Below are 17540 nucleotides of genomic sequence, written 5' to 3' on the forward strand. Positions count from 1 at the left end.
ACGCTGTGCTAGGTTGAACATTCTTGCCTGCTGACTGCACAACTGCACGGGCAGCAGTCGGCAGCACCTGGTGGGACAGACATGATGGGGCTGAGGTTGTGCAGCTGGGCTCCCCTGGGGTCTCTCCTCTCCCTGCTCTTTTCTACCAGCATGGCGGTAAGTGAAGAGACAGCATTAAGAAATGTGCTAGTGCAGAAAGTGGTGTTGGAGAAAATCCACTAAAAATGGCCCTCTTTCTTCTCTTCAGTACATTGCTACCAGAGAAAACTGCTGCATATTGGATGACAGATTTGTAAGTACCTGAACAATTTTCTTTTATCTTAAGAATGTTACTGAAGCTTTCCTATGCTGATTATTAACTAATGTTATCACTTGTACCTCATTGTTTTCTGTACTTATTAGGTGTGCTTTGCTTAAACCTGTCATTTATTGATATCAGTATATGCTTGGTAAAAGTGTATGGGAGGCTGCACTGGATGAGAGTGCATATCCAGCAGATGCTACAATAATGGCATGCCCTGTTTTCTTAGTATGCGTGTACATAGTGTGAAAGTAAACTGTCTCTGAAAATTCAAATACAGCAGACAAAGTCTGCTGCAAATGCCTGCCCCTTTTTATCCTTTATAATTTCTATTAGCAATGTCTGGAAGTTCCTCTGTCCAAATACTCTGCTCTGCTTTCTTTGCCCCAAAACATTGCCAACTATTTCTCTTTACTCCTTAGGGTAGCTTCTGCCCAACAACTTGTGGCATTGCAGATTTCATTGATAAATATCATCCCGCTGTGGATAGTGACCTTCAGGAAATGGAGAGAATTTTGCAGCGGATTTCTAATGCCTCAGTAACAGCAGACCATCTGATTCAACACATCCAAGGCCTCTATCCTTCAGACAAGCAGATATTACCAAGTGAGCATATAAAAATAAGTACACAACTGAAAAATATTCTTTACGTGGTTTTCTTTTTTTAATTCACCTAACTACCATTATTTTGTACCTTTTCTGTTTTACAGATTCAATTGATGATTTCACTCAGAAGTCCAGGAAAATAATTGAAGAAATTATCAGATATGAAAGCACTATATTGTCTCATGAATCTACTATACAGTAGGTATCTTCCACTTCTTTTATGACTGGCAATACAAATTGTTTTCTTTCCGTTCCTTTGTGAAGTGCCAAAAAGCCTCTCTCAGAAAGGTATTTTGTGCTCTTGTGGACAGTTCTGCCCACACTGCCATTAGTAGCTGCCTAGCAAGACACAGAAGGATCATGAGGGTCTGCTAATGAATTCTCTGCTCACCTGGATGAACTGTTAATTGTGCAAGAAGTGCAAGATAAGAATGTCATGATGCCTGGCAATATTTTTATTTATGTTTCTCCTGCTGTGCCAGCTATCCCTAAATATTTTTCCGTGACCTTTGGAGGTCATGAGTTTTTGCTGTAAAGCAGAGTATTTGGAATGTTTGTGCAATCATTAACTCTGGCCAATTTCGCTGCATATATCCATGAAAATTAGCTCAGTTACCTAGTTTTAAATCATAACTATAAACTCAGTGATAGTCTTTTATAGGTTGACATTGGAAATAAAATTGAAAACATCATTAATGTTTCTAAGTCTTAACGATATGTTTTTTGACAGATCTCCACTTCTATGACATTATGTCAAAGATTATTTAGGCATTCTGACACTTAGAGCAGCTTATTTAGAACACTTTTGTTTTACAAATACATCCATAATTGAAGAGGAGTTTATCATTTACTTCAGGAGAGCAAATTAAAACTTTCCATACAGTTAGATTCATACTTTAATTACTGGTTAGAGTTTTGCTGATTAGAGTCAAGATTTGGAAATGGTTATTTTTTGCATGAGGTTAAGCATGTGCTCTCCTATTTTGCCTGTCCTTAACTCTAAATGCCAGTGCTAATAGAGGCATCCCTTTTTACAGGGGTGCATGGAGCAGCACGTTAGATACATGAGGCATGTGTCCAGGGAAATAAATGTGTATTACACATTCTCAAACAGCAGCTACAACAACCCATTATTATGTCTCTCTGTCCAGACAGTTGACAGATACACATATAATGAACAGCAACAGGATCACAGAGCTGAAAGAGAAGATTGCCCAGCTTGAGATACTCTGTCAGGAGCCGTGCAAGGACAGGGCTGAAATTCAGGAGACAACTGGAAGAGGTGTGCAAAATGCTTCTTGTATGGTGGAGGGTTAATTCACCTACAAGTCCTGCCACTTGGCATCACAGCAATGATTTACTTTTAATCTTATGGGTCACAGACTTCTGCAAAGATATGTAAAATTGCAAATTATAAAACCAGTCAGTACAAGTTAGATGCTCTGCAGGCAAAGATTCAGATGGAATATGGTTCTTGCTTTTGGCCTTTTTGGCCAAGATATTATCCCAAAATATGTGCTAGACATGAGGGACATGACTAGTTTCCATGGACCTGGGACAAAGAGAAGATAACTCATTATCACATTTCTACTAAGCCACATGGAAAAACAAATTAATTTTTCCATAAGGTCCAGAAGTATCTTTTTTTATTCCTGTAGAAATCAATACAATGACTATGTTTTACACTGCTTAAACTCTATGTGAGACTAAATTCATCTTCATCTTACACAAGTCTTGTGACCCTTGGTAGGATTTTTTATCGTAATGCCATTGAATTATGTGGACTAAATAGCTAACTTTGCAATAATGGTATCAAATAAATTGCATTTCTTGCACTAAGAAAGTTACAATATAAAATAAATGTGAGGAAAGAATTGTAACTAGAATGAAAATTATCTTTGGAATATCTTTACTTCAGATTGTCAAGACATTGCAAATAAAGGTGCAAGGAGAAGTGGTCTGTACTTTATCAAGCCCCAAAGAGCCAAGCAGTCATTCCTAGTCTACTGTGAGATTGATTCATACGGCAATGGCTGGACAGTACTACAAAGGGTATGCCACTTATGTCTTATTGCTATAAAAAAGTTTATTGCATCAGCACTGGTTTTATGTACCTACATATGATATATATCTTTTTGACTGAGGTTTTTATTTTTGGTTTTGGTGTTCTTGGCTTTTTCCCCCAGAGACTGGATGGGAGCGAAGACTTCAGTAGAAATTGGGTTCAGTACAAGGAAGGATTTGGACATCTGTCTCCAGATGACACCACTGAGTTCTGGCTGGGCAATGAAAAAATTCATTTAATAACTACACAGTCCACTCTGCCATACACCTTACGAATAGAGCTGGAGGACTGGGCTGGCAGAAAAGGGTATTTGCTTATGATGCATCTGAAAATGACAGCTTAAAACCTTCTGGTCCCACTGCTGTATCAGTTTGTAATGATAAAAGTTCACTCCTAAAAAATTATGAGCTGTTAGACCAGCTAACATGTACATGGAACTTGCTTTGGCTCCTGAACTTACAGATGTGACAGCAGTCACTGGGTATGACTTGTTGCCAGGCACATGTGCCTGTCATAAGGCCACATGCTGTCAGCACTCATTTATTAGGCAGGAGGCATCTGTTTCTTCTCTTCAAGTTTCTTTGTCTTACATATCGTATGGACTACATGGTCATTATAAGACCCTTCTATTCTGTTATTTTATTTTTTAATTTCTATTTCTGTTATGAACCTGGGAGAATATGTATCTGTATGTGTGCATGTGCGTGTTGATAGTGTAGATATTTCATACATCACTAAAGACCAGTAGTCAGAAAATATGTCTGATACTGGAGCGCAGAAGTTGATTGGATGTTTGTCACTGAACTGAGGCCCACAGTCACATAAAAGCAATTCCTTTTAATATGCTAGGATGCCATAGATGCCTTTTCTGCAGTTTTAACACTGATGCTGTACATGTGCTGGGAATGCAGCATGCTCACATTCAGCATTGCCCTCTCTCCACAGCACTGCTGACTACGCTGTATTCAGAGTGGGAAGTGAAGAAGACAAGTATCGACTGACGTATGCCTACTTCATCGGGGGTGATGCTGGAGATGCCTTTGATGGATATGACTTTGGAGATGACCCAAGTGATAAATCCTACACCTTCCACAATGGCATGCAGTTCAGTACACATGATAGTGACAACGATAAGTATGAAGGCAACTGTGCTGAGCAAGACGGATCTGGCTGGTGGATGAATAGATGCCATGCTGGCCACCTCAATGGGAAATATTATGTAGGTAAGGTGTCTTCTGAGTGCTTATAATCCAGGACACCGTGTTTCAGTGACAAAGGAAAATGAGTCATGTTTATAAAGTACACTTTGCCTTCTGGATTTTCCAAAGCTGGCATAGCCTATTCTTTGCTATAATTGTTAACACCAGTAGTAGGAATTTATGACTGCTCTCCATTCTGAAGTGGGAGAATCAATACTGAGAGAAGCAAAACGGGGGGAAAAGGCAGTGAACAGGTTTTTCTAGGATACCTATGGGTGCTATGGAGGTGTCAGGACCAGAAAAATGTAACTATTTTAGAAAGCAACCAACTATTTTGCTTCAACTGATGTTTCCTAGGTGGTGTGTACACATCAGAAGATGCTGGTCCATCTGGATTTGACAATGGCATTATCTGGGCAACCTGGCGTGACCGGTGGTACTCCATGAAGAAGTCTGCAATGAAAATCATCCCATTCAACAGAGTGTCAGTAGATGGACAGCAGCACAACTTAGGCAATGTCAAACAGGTGCGACCACAGGGCAGAGGAAATATTTTAAATGAACACAGAACATTGTTATGATTTCAAACACCGAGCATGGACAGCTGAAGATAAGCCCGCTGCATCTTAGAAAAGTTGGCTTTGTTTACCATTTTGTCACACAAGTATTTGTACTTGATTTTAGTGTACCTTCTACATTACTGTTTCTTTAATGGATAGATAAATGGATTGTCTCATGATCAGGAATAATCCCTTGCCTTTGTGTATTTTAAATGCTACATTTTTAATTCCCAATTAATATAACTATGCATGAACACTATCAATATGTCATCATAGCCTTATTTACTTCTTTCATTAGAAGAACATTAAAATACTCTTTTTTTTTTTTTCTGTTTTAGGTTGGAGACGCATAAAGGATGATTTGACAACTACCAGTCTGAACAGAAAAAGCAAATCTTTTCTGTCTTAGACACTGAACTTAGCAAACATTACACGGTTCAGTTTTGACAACAAAACAACATTGACTGTAAGATACCAAACCTCTTCCCTGAGCAGTGCATACCTCTGTAGACAGTTATTTTTTCTGTACACATTCTCAATAAATTTTTGATTATTACAAAAATGTCTGAGCTTGTTATCTGTGGTCTACAGCTGGCCAAACATGACAAAGAAAACTTTTGATAGTTGGATCAAACCTGCTTGATTCAGTTATTCCTGAATTTCACACCAGCAATTCCTGCTCCTTGTTTAGAGGCATGTGTTTGACCTGTTTCTCCATAAATGTGACTAGTATCCATATGTTTCAAAGTTTTCTAATGAAGTTGTTGGTGACATAGATCAAAGTATAAAGCAACTTGAAAGTAGCCTATTTTACTGCTGAAAACTATTTAGCTTACCACAAAGTAATGAACACCTTTTCAGTTGGGGTGTGCTAGGTAATATCAATGAACAAGAGCATTTTACTCCAGACCATATATATTAACAAGTTTCTCAAATTCTACTCAGAATAAGTTTCATTTGCTATATGACACATAGTAGTACACTGTACAGCTATTATTCCCACATACCCCTCTTATTTTCCTTTTTCCCCACAAATATTTAAAAATTACTTCAACATATTCAGTGCCCCATGCAACCAAAAAAAAAAAAAAAAAAAGAAGTTCAAATTTGCAGCAGATTACTTGCATTTCCTTTCTCTGGATCTGATAATAATTTCCCATGTGATCCACATAAGCAAATCCACAGCACAGATCAAGACCAGCAAAGAGTTTGGAATGCTGTCTGAATATATCTCCTCAAAATCTGATGAGTGCATTTGAGGGGTGTGTTAGCAAACCAAGTCAGGTTTGTGGATAAATTGCTGAACAAAAGATACACTCAGAACTAGAAAGTATCACTATCTCAAGCTGATGCATTAAGAAGTGAAATAGGAAGTGTATCCTGGTCTTTATTTTTAGCTACCTGTGAAAGACCAGAAGTGTGTCTGGTATCTCTAAATAGCACATTCAAGTGCTTTATTTTAGAGACAAAAGGACATTGCAGTGATAAAAGAGACCTTACAGTCAGTTCATACTGCCTCAACAGTTTTCCAGTTTTGATGGCCAGATGTCTTGTGAGGCTGGTGCTGAGCATCTTCCCTCGATCTGAGTCTCCACATCATGATAAACTTCCAACTCCCTCTCATTTTTATTAAGATTTTGGCACAGTTGAATTTTTGCTCTTGGACCAAAATCTAAGAGGAAGACAGATTTCTCAGGAGAGAGGAAGGCATCATTAGCTAGGGTCGGATAAGGTTACCAAAAGATTGAGAGGAGGGATTACCCCTCCACACCACTGAACTGCTATATCTGCACAACTCTGTTGCACCTGTGCAACCAGCCATGATGCACAGCTCACTGCCAGCCTTGATGCTCAATTCCTTACCAAGCAAAGCAGTTTTCCTGAACATTTTGTGCTATGAGGCCTCTCCCATGTCTCCATGGAGCTGAAGCATTATGTGTAGAGAGGCTGGAGAGAAGGATGCAAGGGAAGGGTTGGCAAGCCCAGTCTCCTTCTGCTTGTGCAAACAGCCACTTGAGTAGCTTTGAATCCCTTCCACTCTCTGTTTTCAATTTATGCCACCTATGACATGACTTTAGGTTGATATCATTTATATATTTGCAACATGGGTTTAAAAAATATTCTTTTCACCTCTGTCACTTTGATATCTGTATTTACACTCAGCTAGGTGAGAATTCTTATTGTCTCTCCTGGTTTAGATTTTTGGTTGCAATTTGATGACAATCTGCTGTAATTGCACACATTTCATGGATGTGAGCTGACATTTTATTGATTGCGCACCAGAACTAAGATTGGCTTATTCTTTTAGATGATTTGATGATGGGGATCTTTAAGTTTTCACAAATCATTTTAATCTCTACAAAGGAGCATTTGCTCCAGTGGGCAGAAGGGTCAGTGAGCAAATCCAAGAAGCCTGATCTTCCAATGAAGTTCCCTGCCAGAGTTAATCAGCGAGTCTTCAGGATCCCAGCCCACTCTTGTGTTCTCTAAGCCCTGAAAGAAATCTGGCAAGACTCATGCCTCTGGAAGCTCCTTCCTATGGCATCCAATCCCCTATCTATCTGAAAGAGGCTGGAAAAGACCTCCTTTTTCTTCTAACTCTTGAAAATAAAAATAATACTCTTAAAAATAAAATAAAGTATTTTTTGCAAGCAAGTGCATTACAGCTGAACTTACTGCTTCTATTTTGTATACTGAGAGCTGAGTATATTTCTCTTCTCTAAATCATTTTTTTACCATACATGACCGTAGCCTAGAGTAAAAGTTACCTGTATTTAGAAACATCTGTACCTCTTACTTTATAAAAGTTTATTAAAGAATTTGGTGGCCTTTCTTTCACACCTTGAGCTTGCAGTGACTCTTCCAAAGACCCCTGTAGCACAAAACAGAAGAATCTCACTCCAAAGGCAAGGGAAAAAAAAAGTGGAAAAAAAATTAATTAGGAAGGCATAGAGGAAGAAAGGATCAAATAAAGTGGATGGACTGCAGGACTTCTGGGTTCCTCAGTTCTGGAATATTGCATGGGGAAAATGTGGGACAAAGTGCTGGGATTGACTACTAATGACTTCAGAAGGGTTCGGTAGTTTGAGGAGCATATGAAGAGAAAGTGAAGATGAGAGGAGAATGGAGTCTGAGACAAAGCATCCAGAGAAGAATCCTGAATGAGAAAGTAAGAGGAGCAGAAGGCACCACTTGGAAACTGGTGGTAGGGCAGGAGATTCAGACAGCACTGGGAAAACAAGGTGCAATTCACATCCAGGGTGCACAAACCACATCTAAATCCCAGACTCCCTGACTGTTACTCTGGCATTCAACCAAGAGCAGGGCAGATGAAGTAGTGAACTACACTTCTGTCCTTTGATCCTGAATTAAAGTTAAATCCAAAGTTTATCTAGCTCTTGGCCTCCAGCCTTTCAAACAAACGCTGTCAGGAGTGACTGATTGCAACATGAAAGCAGAGGTACAGGCTGAAGGTCAGGCACAGATTCAGCCCCTAACTGTAAAGCAAGAGAAGCTCCTCCTTCACCTCAGCTTCCCCCAGCAGTTCCCTTTGCAGCAAGCAGGAAACCCCTCTTAGCTCACCTAATGTTTATGCTCAGATATCAATTTTTTTCCAGTTCCTCTAGTCTTGATGGCCGAGTTTTACTTGGGCAAGAGTTAAGTTAACTGTGTTTATGTGTCACCAGAGAGCTGTGCCACCCCTCAGGGTCAGAAGAGGTCTGGTACATGCTATTTGCCATGTCCTCTGTTACCCTGGTGAGAAGTGCCTGGAACACCACCTAGGAAATTGTCACATCCTCTGTCAGCATGGTTGAAAAGGCAGAAATTCTTGTGCGTTATGTGCTCTCACTACTATTGATTTTTAAGGCCTATTCAATTACAAATGTTATTATTGATGATCACAAAATCAAGCATCGAAAAACTGGGAGAAGTTAGAACCAAAGTGACATATCCCATCTGCATTAGGAAGGATGCTTTAGTTGAGGCACAGATTGTAACACATACAGTTAGCAAGACAGGGTGGGGCACAGTGGTCCCTTACTTACAGCTGATGCCCTGCAGAATTAGGTGCTATTCCTGCCCTGATCACCCAGTTCCTGTGGGACTGGAGGCAAGACACCCACGTGTCCCAGAGCTGACTGCCATCTGTTCCCCCTGAGCTGTGGTGCCAGCACAGAGAGGCAGCTACCAGCAATGGGATGTGTACATAGCGTGTACTCTGTAGACTTCAGACTATCAAAATGGATCCCAAAAATTAATAGCTACTTTTTGACTTAACCTTCTCACCTGGTTTCTACAACTGTGAAAAGGGGAACGTCATGGCCAGGGAATGAACATAATGTCCCATAGGAAAATCCTTGAAGCTTTAAGCAGTCTGCAGAGCATCATCCACTCTTATCCGGAAATATCAGCTCTTTGTTTATGCAGCTAAATGTCCATCACACTGAGTGTGTGTTTCCCAGCAGGTGAGCACTGCTGGATCCCACTAGTGCTCACACACGTCTTCATTGACTGCCCAGTTACAAGAAACAGTTTTAGACAGGATTTTTTCCTGGAATTCTTGGTGTTGCCCGCATGTCGGTGTTGAACAAACTTATCTGGAGCAAATAACACCAGAAACTTGTGCAAGAGACCTTAAGTAATCACCAAAGGGGGAGGGGGGCATTTGGCATGTTTTTTCTACAAATAGAAGGGAGCATAATGATTAACCTCATCTTTGCATTCAGGTTTAAATTGCATCAAAAGAGTGGCAAAGAGCATCCTTTCAGTCAGAGTTCTTGCTCTTCTCCTGAAGATGATACCTGTGAGGATCCTCTGTGTGTTCCTGTGCCTTAGCATAGCCTGGGTATGAATTTGCTTACTTGATTCTTATTGTGTTCTGTTTTGAATAGTAACCGTTTATTTAATTTAATGTTATTAATTTATTCATTTAATATTCATTCATGAAATTGATAGTTTTTTCTATCACCTAGCTTGTAAAATTCAATGCACACACAACACAGATATGCAGCAGCTTAGTGTAATCACTTCACTGATGAAGTTTCATCAGTACTTTTGGAGTATCCAGTTCTCTATAGTTTTGCTTAACTCAGTGTTGCTGAATCTGCCTGGCTTCAGGAGCAACAAAGCAAATCCATTAACATGAATCCAAACATTCATAGGTGATGCTCTAAGTCTTAAACATAACTGGCTGGATGCTAGTGACTCCAGCCATTCAGGGATGTTCATGTTTATTGGGATGAATTGTGCTTTCCTTTGTACAGTATTTCAGCAGGATTTTCTATCTACAAATGACACACAATACCTCTATTATGAAAGACACATTTAAAAACAAGGATTCTTGTAGCAGCAACATCAGCTTAAACAAGAGCTAAGTAAGAATCAAAATTTTGGTAAGGAAGGAAATAAACTTGATTTTCAACTGTGCTAATATAACCTTTTTTTTTTTTTCTATTGAGGACCCAGTCCATAATCTTATGTTATATTCTTTACATTTTTCTTTGTGAATTTTTTTTTTAAAGAAAATGCCTGTTTTAACAAATGACAGAAATTATAGGAAGCAATTGGGACAAAATAGAAACAAAGGGGAATTTTTGGATATATGTGCTACTTTTAGGAGCCAGATCAAATCATTAATTCATAAAACTACTGAATTTGAATCTGATGACTTTAATAAAGACATTTCAGTTCTTCAGAGCGGTTCTGACCCTGAAGGCTAGAATTAGGATCACTTTCTTAGCTTCAGAATTAATAATCAATCGTAATAAGAAGTAGTCATTAATATTTTCAAGTATTGATTATAATGTTTGAAAAAGCACAAAAGGTGCACAGAGGATTCCAGTCGGACCTAATTATATCTTAAGCCCTAAAGCATGGCTTTCTTTAATGCAAAAGAAAAAAAATTACTAAGTGATAACACTGTAGGAATCTTTATAATTTTTTGGCCTAGAATTAGCATTTATGTATCACTTTTTCTTCTCAGGTTTGAAGAAAACCTCAGCGTATTTATTTCTCTTCTTTCCATTAGCACAGTGAAATCCATCCATCATTGAAATTGGTTTTTAAACTGTGTTAGTATCTTTCTTGTTCTTTTTGTCAGGCAAAACCATGCTATGAGCTTCCAGTTAGCAACTGTGATTAAATTCACAAACACTAATGGAAAAACTCACGTATCTGTGAGCTACTTTTTGTAGACTGAAGGTGGTGAAGCTGAGTATTGCAGCTAATGGGAATAGTATTTTTAAAGTATTTACTTTTACTTTTCCAGTTTCAGTCTAATTTCAACTTAATTTTATGTTTACATGCAGGACAAAATATTTCTGTGGAATTATATTATCATAATATATATGATTATATTATCATAATATCTATTATCATAATAAAGAACATCAGTAGCTCTCTACACAAAAGCATTAATTTTAAGAGGTGTGCAACTTTATTCTTACAAAACAAAGACATATCTTACAAGAAAGGTTGGAATAAAATCCTTGCACTGCTGGGTGTGATGCTTAGCAGATGGTTGTGATTGCCACCCACCAGCTGAGTGTCTGAGAGCATCAGCATTGTGTTTCTGCTCTCTCCCTCAACAGCTGTTCACTTAACCTTGGCTTTACTTTTCCCCTTTTTCCTCCTGGCAGGCACAAGATGGAGAGAGTTCCTTTGAACGGTTGGGTGCAGGAGTGCGTGGTCCCAGGCTTGTGGAGCACAAGTCCCCCTCCAGCTGCCAGTCTGAGAAGAGCTGGCCCATGTGTGCCGATGACGACTGGGTGAGCCATTAACCCTGGGATGAAGGTGGGGCTCCTCCCTAGGGCACCCCTGGGCCTCAGCTGGATCCACAGCTGGATCACTACACCAGTGATGTGCCACAGGCCAGCACGGGGCTCAGTGTTAGGGCTGGGGTAATGCTTTGGGTCAGGGCAGCCTGCACAGATTCCCTGTGGGAAACAGGAAGAAGGGAAAAAGTGAAGGCAAAAGAAACAGGGAGATGTTTGCAATGGTGCAGAATGAGAGGAGAAAGTAAGTCTGATAAAGAAGGATTAAATAAATGAAGGCTAACCCTAGAAAAATATACAAACTAGTTCTTCTCAGAATTTTGGTATTGGTACTTTTGGAGTTCATAAAAGAAAGGCACTAGAAAGAGAGTTGTGAGGAAAAGAAGTAGCTAGAAATCACATACACTTACTAATTAATTTTTAGGAAGTCAGATTAGAAGATACTCAAAGTTTCATAATAATTGACTAGATGTCTTTGTATATAAACTATTAATGTCTCTCTTGCCTCTTGCATCTCAGTCCTTTCCTATGCTACTTGTATTTGATGACTTCTTGGCAAAGAGCTTAAGTCTGTCAGATCATTAAGCTTTTCTGAGGAAAATTTTGCTTAAAAATGTTGGCCTCTAACATCCTCCCTCAAACTGGATGACAGACTTCTTATAGCAGACCTTTAGGAAATATATATATGTATAAAAAATCTGACCCATGAGGAAAAGAGGAGAGGGGAAACTAAAGGTTTGCTTGTTCCTCACCCCACAGTAACAGCAGGTTTCTGAGGATGTGCTTCATTGATTCCAATATACAAGATATTTACTCTTGAGGATTTTAGCACAATTATTTCCCTCTTTGAATTCTAGGGTACCAAATGTCCATCAGGATGCAGAATGCAAGGACTGATTGATGAAAAGGACCGGGAGTTCAGTCGCAGAATAGATAAAATCAAGAAGCTGCTCTCAGATGGTCAAAGCAACTATAAGAGGTCCAATCAGATCATTGAGGAAACTGTAAATGTGCTAAAACCAAACCTGGACAGTGCTCAGGGTGAGTATCTTGCACCCAGTTTTATTATCCATTACTGAATTACTACTTTCTTGTGAATAAGCTATATGTAGTGAAAGTATCGGCTGCACTGGATATTATTATCAAGAAACAGAACAATCATAATAATAGACTCTTAACTAGTTAGAAAAAATTAATTTAATTTTAATCTGCTCATTTCTATGAGAAATATATTCTAAATGATGTGTCTAATTACATATTTTAAAATATGATACATATTTAGGAAAGAAAAGCACATGGGCATAGCTGACTGTGAGGCACTTTTGTTTCAGAGCTTGATGAGACTTACGGTCGCCTGTCAGGAGAACTGAGACGGAGAATTGTGACATTAAAGCAGAGAGTTGTCACTCAAGTGAACAGAATTAAAGCTCTGCAGAGCAGCATCCAGGAACAAGTGGTGGAGATGAAGCGCTTAGAGGTAGGTGTCTGCTATGCACTTCCCATTCTTTCCAGGGCTTAGCTACAGAAAGGGGATCTGTCCTTTATGGTGAGCAGTGCTGTGACCAGGAGAAAACATGGTACAACTCTCACAGGATCTGACTTGCTGAGACAAATCCCCAAATGAATTGCTTTCTGTCCATCCTGGGTTTTTTCTACTTCTGCTCTCTAGGAACCCAACATGAGTTCCGTGACTTCCTAGTTCCATCTGCTGCTTCTCTCTCAGGCCACAAGGATGCTCCATCTGCTGATAACTGCTTATGTATGAGGTGTTTCTCCTCCTGTAAGGAGTTGCTGAGTAATTAGAAAGAGGACATGCTCTGTCCATCCCCACTGCTCTCCACAGCTAAGGTTGGCATTGGAACCTGTGTTCCCAGATTGCAGCCAGTTCTTCTGATGGTAGTGCAAGGAAAAGTCTGGGCACAAACAGCGGTTTTGTTCAAAGGCTCATTTTGATTCCTAGAACAGAAATCCATCATTTGAGAAAGCAATGGTAACCCCAAGGTGTCAGACCTCCCAGCAAGGCCATGACAGAATCTTCCCCTCTCTTTGGAGGGTCCATTTCTGCCCCAGTCCTCATGGACCATGTTCAACTCTGCTTCCAACACTCCTTCCAAAACCATGAAGACACCTCTAAACCCTATAAAGGTGGCAGAGACTGGGAACTTTCTACAATGTTCTTTTTCATGGAACTCATGTGCACGGTGCTATTGCACATGTTGCATTTACAACAGAAATAAACCTATGATGACATCAAAACTGAACTTTGGAAAAGCTCAGCTGCAGGTGGGAGGTACTAAGGAAGTAGTTCCTCCTCTCATCTTTCCCCTGTTCAGTAGAATATATCCTTGTTTGAGAAGGTCGGGAAAGCTCCCTAACCAAATTACTTCTCTCTGGCTCTATAGGTGGACATTGATATTAAGATACGAGCTTGCAAAGGAACATGTGCTAGAAGTTTTGATTACAAGGTGGACAAAGAAAGCTACGACAACATCCAGAAGCAGCTTGCCCAAGCCAACTCCATCAACTTGCACCCAGAGCTTCAAACAACCACCATGAGCATACTGAAAATGAGGCCACTTAAGGACTCTAATGTTCCTGATCATTTTAAGCATAAGCATCTGCCAGAAATGCATGCTCTGAACATAATTAATGACATCAAGCAGATGGAAGTGGTATTAGAAAGATCAGAAACAGATAAGAAACTCCCCCGAGGCGACAGCTTGTATCACACAGCAGAATCAAGGGGGGATGAACCTTTACACACCAGCAAATTAGTTCTTCCTAGTCATGGGAAAGAAACCCCTAGTCTGGGAGACAAAACCTCCTCCACAGTTCGTAGATGCACCAAAACTACCACCAAAAAAATTGTCTCTGGGCCTGATGGCCCTAGAGAGGAAGTAGTCGAGAAAACAGTTTCTTCTGATGGCTCAGACTGCTCCTATTTAGCTGGAAATGTTGGAGGGGAAGGGACCAGCTACCATTTTAGTGGTGCAGATGGCTTGCACAAGCTAGAGACTTTATTCCCTGAGCTAGAGTCATTTTTTACCCCTGACTCTCCATCCACTGCTACTAAGCACGTTGGTGGATCTAGCAGCTTCACAACCAGCAGACACACAGCTGGCACAACCAGTAGCCACATAGGTACAGGGACTTCCGGGGTAAAAGACAAATTTGGAGACTTAGGAGAGGAGGAGGAAGATGACTTTGGAAGACTTCAGCCATCTGGATTCCCATCTGGCAGTGCAAGTCACTCCAAGACTGTAGTGGCCAGCTCTTCTAGTTTCAAGAGCAAGGGAGGCTCTACTTTTGAAACCAAATCAGTAAAGATGCGTGACATAGGTGGGTTGGAACATGATCAAAGTGCAGAGGATACCCCAGACTTTCAGGCACGCAGCTTCAGACCATCAGGAGGGAAGCGAAGGACACCCAGCACTGGGAAAGGTAGTTATTGAGGTAATGGAGCCAAACTCCATCCATGACCAACCTGACACATTGATTTTAGATACTGTAGTACAACAGTGTGATGATTAAAAGCAAACACTGTATATTTGTTACCACCTCGGAAACAAAAGGGAAAATACGTCATTAATACTTGGGTATTACATAGACAATTCACAATTTAAGAAATATGTAAAATTTTCTTTCCTGAATTCTCTTTAATGTTGCCTGTCACTATACCTAGCATAAGTCCAAGACATGACTAACAATTTTCCTCTGAGCTATTGGTATTTGGATTCCTCTGAACCTTTTATTAAACTTTGCTGATAACTTCTGTCAAACCAGATCAACTTTTTTTTTTAGACTGTGATGATATCCTCCAGAAACACACTTCTGGTGCCAAAAGTGGCATTTTCAAAATCAAGCCAGCGGGATCCAATAAGCTTTTGTCAGTTTATTGCGACCAAGAGACCACTTTGGGAGGATGGCTATTGATCCAACAGAGAATGGATGGATCAGTGAATTTTAACCGGACCTGGCAAGACTACAAGAAAGGTTTCGGCAGCGTGGATGGCAGGGGGCAAGGAGAGTTTTGGCTGGGCAATGAAAACCTACACTTGCTGACTCAGAATGATACTCTCCTTCGGGTCGAGTTAGAGGACTGGGATGGGAATGCTGTGTTTGCAGAATATCTCATGCAGGTAGGGTCTGAAGCTGAAGGGTACACCCTTGCCGTGTCTTCCTACGAGGGCACAGCTGGTGATGCCCTGATCGCAGGCTGGCTGGAAGAGGGCACTGAGTACACGTCCCATGCCCAGATGAAGTTCAGCACCTTCGACCGGGACCAGGACCACTGGGAGGAGAACTGTGCTGAGATGTATGGGGGGGGCTGGTGGTACAACAGCTGCCAGGCTGCCAACCTCAATGGCATTTACTACCCGGGGGGCCACTACGACCCCAGGTATAATGTCCCCTACGAGATCGAAAATGGCGTAGTCTGGCTGCCATTTAAAGCCTCTGACTATTCCCTAAAAACTGTTAGAATGAAAATCAGGCCCATAGAAACCCTGTAGAAAGGCCTTTAATGCGTGTTATAACCACAAGTTGAAAAGATTTTTTTATGTATGTATGTATGATGTACCTTTACCCTGTGAACATGAAGGCAACTGAGCACATTTGGCGATTAAAAAATAAACAATGATTAATTATCAACAAGACTTTTTTGATCTTATTTTTAACTGACAAGGAAATATTGATTTAAAAACCCTTTTTATATGAACTTTGTCTATGACTTTGGCAGCTCACACCTTGAGATAATTTTTTTTGATTTGAATTATTTATTTTGTTTTAGGAGTGTTAAAGAAGTAAAAGTATTTATAAGTATGTTCGCAATGAAATCCTTCCTCCACTGAGAGGGACTGTGAAAGTCTAACCAAGTTCAACATTCACACTCTCAATTCCATTTCAAGGGGAGCACAACAGCAGTGGGAGTCAGCTCTCAGGACTAAGGGTGGTATGGGTTCTCACTTTTGCCACACACCTAAAAGGGAGCACACTTTGATAAAGAATGTATTTTAGGACTCAGTTTTAAGAATCTCCTAAACTTTGATTTTATAAATATGGACATAGACCTTCCATCCCACTGATGACTCATAGATAGCTTACCATGCATACTTGTACCTTCAAGATAAGACAACTCCATGATAACTCATCAAAATGCAACTCCCCAAACAGGCTATTGTTTTCTAGTAACCACTAAAAGGTTATGATTCTAACCAAAACAAGCAAGATGAGGAGCTACCTGAATGTTTCTCAGCACGTGCCAAGCAAAGAATTTTGCTAAGGATAAGGGGTTAAAATCAGCATGCTGACAGTTTTAGAGGACCTTTTAGACAAAAGCTAGCCACATGGAATAACAGTTATATTGGTCACACAATTACAGAAGACCAGAGAAGACCTTTATACCTTATGGCATAAAGTTACACAAGTATTTACACTGTTTAATATTTCTCTGCTTCTAGAAAGAAGCATGAGCAAACTTCCTTATCTCTAATCTCACTGATGTGTTGCATTCCATTTAACAAGATCATCAAATACTGGCAAAGCAGCTCATTTTAGCCTTTTTTTCAGTGTTTCTCAAATACAGCACTGTCTAAGCTTTTCAGAAATATTGCTGAAGAGCAAAGACATGCTTGCACTCATGTGAGGTGTCTGTGCTTTTGGAAAACTTGCACATTATTTTTGCTCCTTAGCCTGAGTGGAAGCCTGCCTGTGTGGATGCTGAACATTTTCACTCCTTTAGTGAGAAGCTGCCATTATGTATCCTGTTTTCCTTCTGGGCTTCACAGATTAAATAAATACTGGTTTTAGGTGGGATCCATCCACTCCTAGTGATCTGGGTCCCCTCCTTTGTGGAGGAAGGCAGATGTCTTTGGGAGATGTTCATCCTGTTTACCAGGGTTGGGAAGTCTTGTCTTTGCTCAAGGGAGCATAAACTACTAGGTTTGATGAAATACTCAACTTCCACTACTCTATGACTGGAGACATTAATTACTCTAGTCCCATGATAGGGATTGTGTGAAAAACATATTTGTGGGA

General features: G+C 40.1%; 2 protein-coding genes across 3 annotated transcripts; both read left to right on the top strand.

Annotated features, from left to right (window-relative positions):
- Positions 1–5282, top strand: FGG (fibrinogen gamma chain). Of its 2 annotated transcripts, none has more exons than XM_083861101.1 (10): positions 1–156; positions 248–292; positions 724–907; positions 1012–1105; positions 2059–2189; positions 2826–2959; positions 3094–3278; positions 3918–4195; positions 4529–4698; positions 5070–5282. In XM_083861101.1, exons 1-10 carry the CDS (start codon positions 82–84, stop codon positions 5082–5084), a joined length of 1311 nt encoding a protein of 436 aa, XP_083717227.1. In that variant the 5' UTR covers positions 1–81; the 3' UTR covers positions 5085–5282. The 2 variants fall into 2 exon arrangements, with proteins under 2 accessions (XP_083717227.1, XP_083717228.1); XM_083861102.1 differs by having other exon boundaries at positions 78–156; positions 729–907.
- Positions 5283–9505: 4223 nt separating this feature from the next.
- On the top strand, positions 9506–16144 carry FGA (fibrinogen alpha chain). Its single transcript, XM_083862283.1, has 6 exons — positions 9506–9577; positions 11370–11498; positions 12362–12545; positions 12836–12981; positions 13907–14945; positions 15306–16144. The coding sequence occupies exons 1-6, from the start codon at positions 9527–9529 to the stop codon at positions 16013–16015; spliced, it is 2259 nt and encodes a 752-aa protein (XP_083718409.1). The 5' UTR covers positions 9506–9526; the 3' UTR covers positions 16016–16144.
- Positions 16145–17540: the final 1396 nt, after the last annotated feature.

The sequence above is a fragment of the Zosterops lateralis genome (genome assembly GCF_965231275.1).
Source record: "Zosterops lateralis genome assembly, chromosome: 5".
Lineage (NCBI taxonomy): Eukaryota > Metazoa > Chordata > Aves > Passeriformes > Zosteropidae > Zosterops > Zosterops lateralis.

Bases quoted from the DNA above. Each gene is read 5' to 3' on its own strand.
- FGG (XM_083861101.1), top strand. From the start codon at position 82: ATGATGGGGCTGAGGTTGTGCAGCTGGGCTCCCCTGGGGTCTCTCCTC. The intron at 157-247 runs GTAAGTGAAGAG...TCTTCTCTTCAG, and splicing joins TCTTTTCTACCAGCATGGCG to TACATTGCTACCAGAGAAAA. The intron at 1,106-2,058 runs GTAGGTATCTTC...CTCTCTGTCCAG, and splicing joins TCTCATGAATCTACTATACA to ACAGTTGACAGATACACATA.
- FGA (XM_083862283.1), top strand. From the start codon at position 9,527: ATGATACCTGTGAGGATCCTCTGTGTGTTCCTGTGCCTTAGCATAGCC. The intron at 11,499-12,361 runs GTGAGCCATTAA...TTTGAATTCTAG, and splicing joins TGTGTGCCGATGACGACTGG to GGTACCAAATGTCCATCAGG. The intron at 14,946-15,305 runs GTAGTTATTGAG...TTTTTTTTTTAG, and splicing joins GACACCCAGCACTGGGAAAG to ACTGTGATGATATCCTCCAG.